General features: G+C 37.3%; 1 protein-coding gene across 9 annotated transcripts in view; it reads right to left on the minus strand.

Moving 5' to 3' along the window:
- Positions 1–11,337, minus strand: part of LOC120314095 (golgin subfamily B member 1-like) — a 53,085-nt gene extending 41,748 nt beyond the window's left edge. For 2 of the 9 annotated variants that reach the window (XM_039356829.1, XM_039356827.1), the window contains exons 1-8: positions 10,992–11,334; positions 7,448–7,505; positions 6,915–7,058; positions 5,706–5,852; positions 3,203–3,313; positions 1,139–1,306; positions 782–967; positions 311–433 (exon numbers count right to left, since the gene is read on the minus strand). In XM_039356829.1, the coding sequence (XP_039212763.1) occupies positions 311–433; positions 782–967; positions 1,139–1,306; positions 3,203–3,313; positions 5,706–5,852; positions 6,915–7,058; positions 7,448–7,492 (924 nt within the window). In that variant the 5' untranslated portion in view covers positions 7,493–7,505; positions 10,992–11,334. Of the gene's footprint in view, positions 1–310; positions 434–781; positions 968–1,138; positions 1,307–3,202; positions 3,314–5,705; positions 5,853–6,914; positions 7,059–7,447; positions 7,506–10,670; positions 10,861–10,991 lie in introns of those variants that run through there. The other 7 variants (XM_039356828.1, XM_039356826.1, XM_039356825.1 and 4 more) reach the window with 7 other exon arrangements.
- Between the last annotated feature and the right edge of the window lie 2,526 nt (positions 11,338–13,863).

Below are 13,863 nucleotides of genomic sequence, written 5' to 3' on the forward strand. Positions count from 1 at the left end.
ATCAACTTTGTTGCTCTCTCTGTACTCTTTCTACTATACTATACAAGTTTGCCTAGAACAGAAGAAAGCACAACCAAACCTTTTTTTAACCCTGAAAAAACCTGCATGGCTATAGTCACAAGGTGAGCTCAATTTAAGAACATGTATACCTTTAGATAAATTTAACCTTTTTTTCAGATGTAACCCATTTGTAAAATTTAAATTGGCAATGTGACCACAAAAACAAACAAACAAACAAACAATTAGGGATACCAAAAATCAACTTGGGATTCCATTTGCAATACTACTAAATAAAATACATTTTCTCTACCTGTTCTAGATCAGCGCTAGCATCAGATTTTGCAGCTACTTTAAAAAGTTCTTGTTCATGTTTCTGGGCCAGTCTCATCAACTCTTTTTCCTTTTCCTGGATAATATTTTGAAACATACGGATCTAAAAAATAACCAGACCGAATATTTCCATAAAGCTGAGTCACGCATAATCATATAAATTAACATTCAGTTCTTACTGATTCATAATACTTCAGTGGAAATTAAGCATAGATGAAACGGATCCTTAAATAACTCTTGGGTAACACTCATCTTAATTTATTAATAACATCCACTTTACACCTAATAATATCTAAGAAAAAGGATAAAATCTACATACTCTTATTGCCACTGTCAGGCAAATCTTAAATTGTATTGTTTTGTAAATTTATTATTAAATTTATTTGCCCCCTCCCCCCCCGCATCTCACCGTAAAGGCAAATACATTTTGTTGTACTGAAGACCTACTTACATTTTGAGTATACATGGCTTCTCTTTCTTGAAAATGCTCTTTCTCTTTATTTTGAAAGCTTTTAAGACTTGCAATTTGTTCTTGGAGGAGGCTACATCTTTCTTCACTGTCTCCAACTTTCCTGGTAAGGTTCTGAACTAGAATTTGCATGCTCTGCAAGGAAGCCTCTTTTGTGGAAATCTGCTTCTTTGAGTGCATGGAAAAAAATATAATGAAACAAACAAGAGATTGGTATTCTCAGCTATTTCTTAGGTTTATTGGGAAAGCCACAGTACAGTCAATTCAGAATGTTAATCAAACTGTCCAACTGTTGATGGGAAATAAAACAACACATACATGTTCCCAGTTTAGTTATACCTTTAATTCATTGTTATGTATTAGCACTTCTTTGGCATCATTAGTTGATCCACAGGCTAGCTGCAAATCAATTATGTAGGCTTCTTTTTCGGTTAGTTTCTTTTGCTTCTCAGCAAGCATGGCATCTAGTTCAGCACCCCGTTGGTGTGCAGCATCCAATTCTGCAATCTGGAAGCAAACCACTATTCCATCAGAAACATTTTATTAGCATCAATAGTTTTTTGTACCATTCCATCCTTTAAAAGCAAGCCTTTTCATAGTAATCGACACATACGAAAGGAATAGCAACCAGTTTAACAGCCTCCACCCCTACCAGCTTTTAAGCATGTCCAATATTCTTATTCCCATTATGTGTGCCCTGGATTCCAGCCAGACCTATAATATTTCAATTATACGTATCTGAGGATTTTATTAACATACTTTGGTATAATGATTTCATTACTGTAAGCCATCCTACGAGATTTTGTTTTGCCCTACAAATATGGCCTAGAATACTTAATTAATTAGATATCTATCATACTAAAATTACATTCTTTCTATTATTTTCTCTCATTAAACCTCATTCTTTTTTTTAATGGCAGATTTTTTTTCACCCAAATGTTGGGTTGACCTATATACGTATAAAAAAAAATTGCCACTTGTGTAAGGTATCTGATTCTTACTAAGAAGATACCATTTATTTGTCTTACAGGTAGACCTTGTTTATTGGCTGTCTTGCAGCAATCATTTGAAGTTACAACAGTACTGAAAAACAACTGTACGAACAATACCCACATTTATTACTTTTGTAGCATCCTTCATTGATATGATCGCCATTATAGTCAGTAATGTATCTGTTTGCTATCCTTTGCCTATTTTTCCCCCATTTCCAGAGAGAAAAGATTAGAGAAGAAGGGATTGCAAAAAAAAAAAAAAAAATAAGCAGGCAGACAACTGAGATTACACATAGAAAGAAATGTGTAGTGTTGGCATGTCCAAATATTCCCCTCTGCAGAGCAGAAAAACGTCTTACACAAGTATGGGAAGGGAGGGGGGGAAAAACCCAAATAATATCGGTAGACAATCTCTTCTGACCATTTTTTTCCTCCCTGCCCCACTGCCCAGAGTGGAGATACTAGAGACAAAGGAATCCAAGATAGTAAGAATACACATGCACACATTTGGCTGTATGTGTAGCACACTTGTGCCTCCCATCCCCAAACAAGTTCAGGACTGCCAACACTACCATATTCCTTTTAATGTGTATTCCACATTGTGTCTGTAATTCATTCCTCTCCAATGAATGTAAATACAAACATTAATTCCTAACTTGTCAATTACTCCATGTCCAGGAGGAGCAGTCCAAAGGGTGGGAAGATGAGGAAAAAGAAAGCAGAAAGCAGAGTCACATCCAGTCACAGTTCTGGATGTTAAAATAGGACTACTTGTACTTCATTCTCCATATTAATACCTAGGAGAGTATCTGGCTTTGAATGTCTGTTCTATTAGCATATCACTTCTATCAATTATGCAAATAATGTAAATTGACACAAATGGTGTAATTTACATCAGATGAGTAATAACTTCATTATGCAAATGACACATTACTGTGGTTGCTCTAAAACTAAGATAAATTTAACTGCCTCGTGCAGATAGCTTTGAATGTAGCAGATTTGTCCATTATTTCAGGATATACTCAGAAATTTTGTCTGTGACATCCAAACAGTGCAAAACGGCAGTCACTGAAATAAAGGTTTTACAGTACTATTTCAGGCAACAGAGTAGAAAAGGATATTCTATAAACAATTAAAGTATTTAATTTAAAAATTAAACCTTGAGGTCTACGTAAAAACCTCTCTCCATGGAACCGATTACTGGTTGATGTAAAGCATACTTTTTCTGCTTTATAGGTTGCAAGAGATCTAGGTCAAACTACAGAGAAATTATAGTAACATTCTTTTTTAATCAATAAAAAACATGAATGTTTCAGCTCTATGATCAGCAGCTTTAGATACATTTCAGAAAATACATCTTTAAGTAGTAGCACTAACACTCAAGATAAAAAATAAGCTCATACAAATTTACCTTTTGTTGGAGCTCTTCATTTTTTTGGGCATTCAGTGTTTCTAATTCTTCAACCTTCTTTCTGAGCACCAATATTTTTCCACGACTTGCAGCAGCACTATCTTGATCACTCTGAAAACATACATTTAAAAAGTTAGCTTCCAATAAAACAAAAAGTAAAATATTTAGAATAGTCACATTCCTGGCAGGCAGTACTACAGCAGAAATATTTTTTTCAATTAAAAAATAATACAACATTCTTCAGAGTTCTTTTTTAAATTTTAACCTGGCTAGGGCAATTTTTTTGAAATGCAGAGCAGAATTTGAGGTATGAATAAAAAGTATTCAGAATAGAATACTTTTGTTTGTGTCCTAAAACAGAATTGTATGAGTTTATCAAAGTATAGTATAAAATACAAAAATGTGAAACAAAATAATAGGAAAATAAGAGATGGAAAAGGGAAGGGGGAAAAGTGTAGGGCAGAAAGGAAAAGAAAAGAAAAAGCATTGAGTTCTGACTCTTTTTGGTGCAGCAGAATATGGTAATAGCATAAAACCTCAACTTTTTACTTTTATATAATAATATATACCGGTACTAACCATTTCTATATCAAACCTATATAATCAGCAAAAGCCAAAATCAAAGTTTCAATTTTTTTCACCTGAAGCACAAAATCCAAAAGCTGTTTCCAAGTAGAAACAAAATTAATTCTATTCTTGTTTGTGTCCTAAAACGTTAATCACAGTCAACTTATTTGATGGCTTAGGATGGTGGAAGCTTGAGGTCTTGCACCTTGATTGTTTGAGGTCAGTACAAAGCCATTCCTAATTCAAATATAAAATGTTCTATCCCTCCTCATATTTTGAGAAAGAAATGGAAAATTTATTTTAAAAAATTTTGAATTTTAAAGATTTGGACAAGATAGAGACACTCCAGATTCCTTAAATGCTGCATCTTATTACAGGGCCTTTTACCTTTGCAGAATGATTTCTAACAAACTAATTCTAAAACACAGCTACTGAATTAGATTTAAAACTAACACCAGTTGCAAGTGGTGCTAGTTTCAGACTTATTTCAGTAGCTATGTTTTGGAACGCATCCGCTGTTCTCCTGGTTGCAATGAAGTAAGAGAGTTGAGGGTGGGCGCAAAAAAATATTATATTCATATGTCGAACAAACTTAGCAAGATTTACAAATAGCTCATTTAGAGGAGAATACATGAACAGATTGGCACAGAGAAGAGCAACAAAGATGATTAGGGACTGGAGGCTAAAACATATAAGGAACAGTTGCTGGAATTGGGTATGTCTAGTTTAACGAAGAGAAGGACAAGGGGGGACATGATAGCAGTGTTCCAATATCTCAGGGGCTGCCACAAAGAAGAGGGAGTCAAGCTATTTTCCAAGGCACCTGAAGGCAGGACAAGAAGCAATGGATGGAAACTAATCAAGGAGAGAAGCAACCTAGAACTAAGGAGAAATTTCCTGACAGTTGGGACAATTAACCAGTGGAACAACCTGCCTCCAGAAGCGGTGAATGCTCCAACACTGGAAGTTTTTAAGAAGAAATTGGACGGCCATTTGTCCAAAATGGTATAGGGTTTCCTGCCTGAGCAGGGGGTTGGACTAGATGACCTCCAAGGTCCCTTCCAACATTATTATTATTATTATTATTATTATTATTATTATTATTATTATTCTTTTAAAACACATTACTAGAATTGTGTTGTACTGATTCAAATTATACATACACCTAAATACATCTGGAAAATCAGATATAAAATAAATCTGACCACAGTTTACATCACAAGCTTTCCACTGTGCAGTTCAACAAGCAATCTATCTTTTCAGTTGTAGTTAACTACAGGTAGTCCTGGATATACAACTGTAATGGAGCCTGCACATTACAATCATATGTCATGACAGCCATGAAATGAGATGGTCTAACTGAACGAGCCCCCCTCCCTGCTCTCCCTGATGCAGCTGTTAAACAAATGCATCAGTTGTTAAACAGAGCACGAGGTGCATCAGGGATGGGTGAGGCAAAGAGGTCTAGCGCAGGCCAAGGCCCACCTGCCTGGGCATCCCAAGGCCTCCCTCACCCCAAGACACCCCATGCTGCATGTCCCTCCCTTTGGATACGTGCTGGTCTTTTCCTTCCCTCATCGGGTCCCCTTAGGCCAGCGGTTCTCAACCTTTGTGTGACAGCGACCCCCGTCACACGGACGTGCCCCCATGCGCGGCGCAGCACGCATGCGTGGCACCCCCATGCGCAGCGCGCATGCGCGGCCCCCCCGAGGGGGAAAAATGGCGGATCGCGTTGTTTGGCGACCCCCGTAAAATGGTCGTTCGACCCCAAATGGGGTCGCGACCCATAGGTTGAGAACCGCTGCCTTAGGCCTTCCCTCCCCCACTGAGTCTCCACAGGCCTTTTCCCTAACGACCATGCTGGACACCAACTGTAGAAGAACTTGTTAGGGAAAGCTGCCTTATAATCGATATTATTTTTAAGGATAGAACTCACTCTCTTTTGACCAGATTTTCCATCTTGTACTGCATTTCCTGGTAGTTGCTTCTTAAGTTCTTCTAATTGTGAAGTTAATGATGCTACTTTGGCTTTGTTCTGAAGTTTTAATTTGGAAATCTTGGTGTCAGAAGCTTCTTTTTCTTCCTGTAGAGTATATACATTATTTTAAAACAAAATACAGTTTGCAGACATAATTTTAATTACAACCATGTATATCAATATCTAAATAGATGAAATATAAAAGTATATATTCCTTCGAAATAACTTTCAAGACAGGTGAAATCATATGCTATAGCTACCTATTTAGAGAGGATAATTTTAACCATAGCAAAAGAAACATAATAACAACAACTGCAGATGGACACAAGGTGTTTAAAATCAACGAAGTTGATTTTAGTTAAAGAATTTTTCTTCCTTGGATCAAAAATAGTTCACAATCACAATTCTACATCAGAAATCAAACCGAGGATAACCTTAGGCATTGCTTAATAAATAAGACCTGGAAAAGCAGAGATATTGATATAAATACAAAAATCAGGCTTTTTTAGAGCAATAGTCTTCCCTATAATGATGTATGGGTGTGAGCTGGACACTAAGAATGGCTGATCAAAGAAAAATTGACACCTTTGAACTATGGTGCTGGCGTAAATTATTTTGTATACTATGAACAGCCACAGCAACCAACAGTGAGGTGCTGAATCATATAAAACCAAAAACATCACTAGAAGCCAAAATTACAAGATTATGTCTAATTTACTTTGGCCACATCATGTGTGCAAATTCATTGGAGAAGTCAATGATGCTAGGAATGGTTAGTGGAACAAGAGGAAAGAGCAAGCAAAGAACTCACTGGCTTGATGCCACCAAAGCTGATATAAAAATTAACATCTCGCAACTAAAAAAGCTGTCCTTGATGGTAGCATGGAGAGCACTTGCCTATAGTCACCAAGAGTCAGAGGCGACTGAATGGTTAAAACTACTACTAATTTTAACCATATCAACAGCATCTGTTCATACATAAGAAATTGTGCATTTTGAGTGACAACCAAATGTGATAACTTATACAAACCTAAAATAGATTAGAAGGAAGCTGTACCTAGTTATAATCACAATTTCAAACACCAATCTAAAATACTTAAGACGGTATATCAGAAAAGCAGTTTGCCTCAAAAACAACTGGAAGTTCTCCCCAAACACACACAATACCTTTAATTGTTTATCTTTCTTGTGTAAGTCATTATCTTTTTCTTTGACAAGTTCTTTGAGTTGTGCTACTAATTGTTTAGTTTGAGCCAGCTGTTCAGTCAAATCTGCCAAAGACATGCTTGCTACTTGAGAAGGCCCATGAACCTAGTGACAAAGAAAATATTTTTGCAGTATCAAAATTGTACGTATTACTGTAATACATTATTTATACCATTTCTATCCCACTTTGTCATTATTCAAAACAAACCCAAAACAGGATTTAAATAAGAAATATAAGAATTCCATGAATTCTTAAAGATAGGTGTTACAATGAATGCTAGAATTGAAATTTCTTACCATTATAGTGACAAAATAAACTAAAACTAAAAACACAGTGTCACCACTGCTTTATCTATTTTACATTTCACTCATGAATAAAAAGCCACACCAAGGATTCGGAAATCTCCCATACGTCAGACATCTGAGATATAGAAACTTTGAATTAATAAAGTCAAATAGATTTTAAGTAAATAAGATTTTAAATAAATACTTACTTCAGATTTAGGGACTGAATCATCTCCACTGCCCCATCTCCACATAATTTTAAGATGGCTACAAAAGCAATAGTATTGGTTTATTTAAGCAACATTTTCTGTCCAAACTGAATTCTAAATGCTATATAATTTAATAATAATTTAATAATCAAGAGAACCAAAAACAGTATTATATAAAAATAATGCCTGAATCCAAACAAGAAAATTTTACTGTGGAACAAACAAAAAACTTTTAGAAGAACTGCTAAAATGATACGGGGGGGAGGGGGGGACATTTACCAAGGACGTATATTCCACAATTATCATCAATGAGGCAGCCCTAAGCAACCTCATTTTGCTCTTTACAATACTATGCAATATGCATTGATAAATATATATATATATATATAGCCACCATAGCTTGAAAATCAAGTAATGAGGCAAGCTTTAAAAGACTGTAAACCTGTTTTTAAGGAGGAATAAAAAGTGCAGGTACATAAAATATACATGCTGCAGTACAAAATTGAACTTCAATTGTTTCTGCCATAATTCAGCATAATAAATTAGCATTCATATCAATCTAGAAAATAATTATTTTTGAAAACTTAGTAGTACAACTATTAACTAATTTCATAATAAACCCAACATCAAAGATGCCCTGGATTCCTAAAAATATTTAGGATCATGGTTAGAAAAAAAATGCTTGTTTCTCATAATACATTTTAATTTAAATTAAATTAAGGAAATTAGATGCCTAGCTACTAGGTATAAAATGTCAAAAGTAATTATTAAATACTACATGGATAAAGCTAAATGAGTTGGGCTACAGCATCAATCATTATCAACAAGATAAATTGCCCACAGGGGCTGTGGATGAAATGAGCTGTTGTTCAACGTATCTTAGACTGCAGAAGGTTATTTTATATCATCAGCAATTGTATAGAATAAGACAAGTTTGGGGGGAAGTAAAACTGATCTCTGCTAGAGCCCTTCACGTTGCTAAATGGAAAGAAAAGGCATAATATGTGATGTCCATATTTTATGCTCATTTTTCATAGCATAAAACTATGGTATGATGTAACAATCAACACTGAAACTTTACAAATTAAAACACTCTTTTAGACCCTAAAGACACAAATCTGAATAACAGAAAAAATGCATTACTTTCATTTAATGAATCTTGACTATTTTCCTTTCATGCCACAAACTATATCCCCACACCCCAAACAGTCCCTGGAAGAATCATCCAAGCTCAGGGACCATGAAAGAAAACAATTTTCACTTCAGCAATTGGATACAGGCCTGTTTCTTAAATGAGAAATTAATACAATAAATATCTTAAAAAGAAAAAGGGCACACTCACTTCTGTTTCTATATGTACAAATTAAATGTAACCACATGGAAGTAAATCTTTCAGTAAAATGGCTGAATGGCCCTCTATTTAATGAGTGAAGCTTATTAAATCCCATTATAGTAATACAGATACACAGTAAGATACTATTATTTTGCAGACAGCAACTCTTTTATATCTCATGGAATGCTGCTTCCAATATTTTCTATTTTATTCTACAATTTAGTAAGTTATGATTTAAAGTTAAAAGCTCCACTGCAGATACAGTGCTCATTAAACTTTATAGTACGAAAAGTTTAAATACTTGTAAATATCAAGAATCATAAGATCATAATCATAAGAATATCATAGTGATAAGTGCCACGTGTTACTAAACAAGCTAACATCTCAAAAGAAATACCTGACCCACCCAGCACTACTGACATTTTTGAGATAAGCAGCTTTACTGATAACCATAAAAATATGTATTTAATTAACTAGCCAAAAGTTTCCAAGTAAGCAATTCCTTTTTTCAAAGCTAGGGTAGAATCAGTTACCATCAATCATTCACAGGTGTCACAGAGAAGGGCAAACAGCATGTGTGGAATGAATGTAACATCACTGTGACTATCTAAGGACACATAGGCAAGTATTATTTCATATTATATTGAAGTTATAATACTTTACTGTAATGAAACACTGATGCATCTATTCTTGAAACACTCATGATGCTGGACTATTTTTCTTCCAGCACATGAGTATTACCACAAAGATAAAACTTTTCAGGGGTATTATCATACCAACTGCAATATAGGCTTATGAAACATGGAACTGTATAATCAAGATGGTTAAACGATTAAATGTTTTCTAACAATGCTGCTTGAGAAGAATCCTCTGTGGCCTCACTAGTGAAGAGGTACTACAAAGATCAGATTTAGAACACCTATTAAGAACTATGAATGAATGTGGAATGTATTTTATTGGCCATATCTTATATATGCCTAAAGACTGGCATCCAAAAATTGCATTACATTGAATACCTCCTGGAGAAAAGAGGAAACAACGCCAGTCTCAGAAAACTTGATGTCAAATATTTAAGGAAGATTAAGATTATCCATGTCCCATGGGACAAGGCCAAAAATACTGCAAATGATCAAAACCACTGGAAAACACTTGCTGTCTAATGTGCTCTGCACAGGACCTAATGATGATGATGATGATGATGAGATTAATGTTTTAAACTGTAAACCCCAGTGAGTTCTCTAGGGCAGGGTCCCTGATCCGGCACCAGGCAACATCATGCAGAAACTGGGCCACACAAACAAGCAAAGCCCCATCTGTGAGATGCAGGCAGCATGTGAAACCACGCTTCCTCTTGCTCCATGGAAAAACCTCTCTCCACAGGTCCCAAAAGGTTGGGGGCCATTGCTCTAGTCCAGGGGTAGGCAACCTTGGCTCTTTTATGACTCGTGGACTTCAACTCCCAGAATTCCTGAGCACAGCTGGCTCAGGAATTCTGGGAGTTGAAGTCCAGAGTCATAAAAGAGCCAAGGTTGCCTACCCCTGCTCTAGTCTAACAGAATAAAAACAAATTAAACAATGCATGGCCAGATTTTGAGCCAGGTATTGGCTCAAAAAAAAAAAAGCTCTGACAAGAAACATTTTCAGGGAATGTTCTGTCTGCTCACAAAAATAGCCCTGTCGGGTGGCAAACCTAAGTATGACAGATGGTCAGACTTGTCCATGAAGTACTCTTGAAGACCCTGGCTAAGCAATGCATTCTACTTAGCTCAGTGGCTTGAACAAACATGTCTATGGTCAAATTGCAAGTGAGCTCCATTTCTTTAATTCATTTAGCCTACGGATACAGGAGGCGGAGTACGACACGGCTTTGCACAGAGTCTTGGGGCTTACCAGTGAGTCCACCCGATTCAACCGAACCTTTCCGTGTGTCCTTTCCGAAGTCAGCCTCTCTCCCGCTGGAGAGACATCGCTCGGAGAAACAAACCTACTTCCGTACCCCGAGGAAGCTCCGTTTTACGGCAACTGCGAAAGTCGCACAATGGAGTCCTTTCACATCAGGTGCTAATTAGGGGCAGGGATCGAGCAGAGAAGCGAGCCGTCCTTTTGGGGGCGGGGCTTGACGCAGGAAAAATACTTCCGGTTGGGACGTTACAGACCCCCCTCTACTCTGTGGGGGGAGGAACGGGAACGGGAGGAGTTTGGCCGACTTACCTGGCAGGAGGCAGCGAACCCGGAGCACGGTCCCCCCGCCTTCTCCGGAAAAGTGAAACGGAACGGCCCTAGTGTTGATACTGCTTTTCAGAGGCCGCAGCGCCAGCCCCACTTCGGCCTGGTCCAAGCAGATCTTAAGCCGACCAGGACCATGGTGCCGAGACCCGCGCGCGAGACAAGCGCCGAAGCGCAGGCTTCGTCGCGACTACGGCAGCAGCGCACGAACGTCAGGCCCTTCCTCGCGTCAGGATGTAAACCAAGTTCTCAGCCAATCGGCAAACAGGCAGCAAGCCGGGGACCCATAGGACCTTGCCGTCTGCTACGGACGAGCGCCCCCTGGCGGTAGTCGAGGCTCGCAGAAATAGGCGTTCCTGATGGGGACGGGTAAATAGTGTTGAATTTAATCGCTTTAAATGTTTATGGCATTAAAAAAGGAGGGTGAAAAACAGATGTGCCAAGTCAATGCGATCAATAGTGTTGTTTTCCAATATTAATTCGTCGCCAGCTGGGATCTCAGAAGAGCGACTTCCAATAGTAATAGATAAAAGTACATACAAAGCCCTGATGAATGCAATAATTTGTTAAAACATTTTTTAATTACTACTAAAGCTGTAGAGTGAAGAATAGTCTTTGATTTAGAGGTCAAAGCCCAGCATTAGCTTGAGAGCCTTTAAATGCTTATGACCTCAAAAGCAGTAAAAGGCAATTTAAAAAAAATACAAACTTCCGGATTAATGTTAATTCCTAATTATCGGGTCTTTGGGGAGAAGGTAATATTAATCTGATTAGGGTAGTGTGACAGATTTTAACATGGCTAGCTACTTTGAACTTTTTCAGGAAAGGAGGAAACAGTATATTTTGGATAGGAAATTACGGTGCAAGGGAACAAAGGAGCTTCTACAGCCTTATACTCCATTTTACACTGCGAAACGCTTCAAGTACGTCTAGATTTTTATTGACTAGTAAATATTGATTTTTATTTTTCTTATTTTTTCCCCTTGTTTTCTGAGATCCTCACTTCAGCCCATGTTTTTTTCTAAGTTGAGATGGTAAAGGTAAAGGTTTCCCTTTTTCAGCTGTGTCCGCCTCTAGGAGGCGGTGCTTATCTCCGTTTCTTAGCAGAGGGAGCCAGCCTTGTCCGAAGGCTTTTCCATAGTCATGTGCCCAGCATGACTATAGTAGAGGCTCATGGAACACTGTTAACCTTCCTCCCTATACATCTGCTCGCATTTGCATGCTATTTTTACTCAAAAATAAATATAAGTGGATGTAGGATTGCAATCTAAATTGTGCAGTTCACTGTTAGAAACTTTGATTCTACTGAAATTGCTATTGCTGTATATTCAAGTCTTTCAAAAACAAATCAAAATGCAGAACTGACTTTTTCTTTCTTTTCTTTTGTTCAGTTATGTCTGAGTCTGGGAGATTGCTTGGTCAAGTCTCTACTGGTTTCTTGGCAAGGTTTTTCAAAAGTGCTTTTGCCATTTCCTCCTTCCTAGGGCTGAGAGAAATTGACTGGCCAAAAGTCACCCAGCTGCTTTTGTGCCCACAGTGGGACTAGAAGTCAGCATCTCCTGGCTTCTAACCTAATGCCTTAACAACTACACCTAACTGGCTCTACAGTCATATTATTCATCCATTCATCTAGGGCAGGGATGGGCAACCTTGGCTCTTTTATGATTCATGAACTTCAACTCCCAGAATTCCTGAGCCAGCATAACTGGATCACGAATTCTGGGAGTTGCCTACCCCTGATCTAGGGTTATCAGATATCTAAACAGCCAAAAGATGTTTAGATGTCAAATGGGGGAAAAGAGGACACACTAATTGTTTAACTTTCTTGACATCTTCAATTAAGTGAAAAACTGCAAATATGTGCTCTTAGGCTTACATATATATATATATGAAATTACTTTTTCCAGAATGAGGAAGACTTTTCTGAATTGCAATACCTTTTCAACAAATTTTTATTTTCAAGAACATATCCTAGTGATAATATGGAATTGACTATATGCTTTCCAAATTACACCATAAAAATGTTTAAGTCATGTGATCTATAGTCTAGTGATCATAGAATTGAAGGGGCTGATTGAAGCCAATTGCTAGAGTAAGGTAATAAATAACATAAAACTAGGCTGTAGAATCTATCAGTGGACAAGAGAAAGAGTTAGACAATTTATAAGGCCACAATGCACAAAGATTTGAATGGCTATTATTAAAACAATGTGGGTTTTTTTATAAAAAAAAAACAAGATACTCAAAAGTTAAATGATATTTAATTTTAAGGTTATGCTTGCCAGATTAGACACATGAGGAGGATGTGTACTCCTTTTGCCAGATGTCTCTGGTAAGCCTACATTAATCTGATTCTTTAAATTATTTCTAACAGAAAACTAAAAATATGGTAGATAACATATGCCACTGAAATAGAATACTGTAACAGAGAATAAAAGTACACACATAAAAAATCTTCAGTTAAATATATAACAATTAAATTCTGTCAAAACAGAGTAAAATACCTCTAATTTCCTGATTTAAAATACTATTCCCTATTTGTAAAATGCTGCAGAGGTTTAATATTTGGTGATAATGTACTGAATATGTTAAATAGTTGAGTGAACAAGAACATTCTTGACTAAAGTACAATATGGTAGGCTTATTGTTGGTTTGTGGTGTTATGTATATTCAGCCTGTGTGGTTAATTACAGTATGGTTCAGTGATGGTGAACCTTTTAGAGACCAAGTGCCCAAAAGCCGCCCCCACTCCACCCTTGCCCGACCCACTCCACTCCCACCCCCACTCCGCCCCCCGCAGGGCCACCCACCGCCTCCACGGCCTGCTGCAGCAAATCGCCCAGGCGGCCCAGCAGCG

This window comes from Crotalus tigris, unplaced genomic scaffold, assembly GCF_016545835.1.
Source record: "Crotalus tigris isolate CLP2741 ecotype Arizona unplaced genomic scaffold, ASM1654583v1 scf7180000018831.1652172, whole genome shotgun sequence".
NCBI classification, from domain to species: domain Eukaryota; kingdom Metazoa; phylum Chordata; class Lepidosauria; order Squamata; family Viperidae; genus Crotalus; species Crotalus tigris.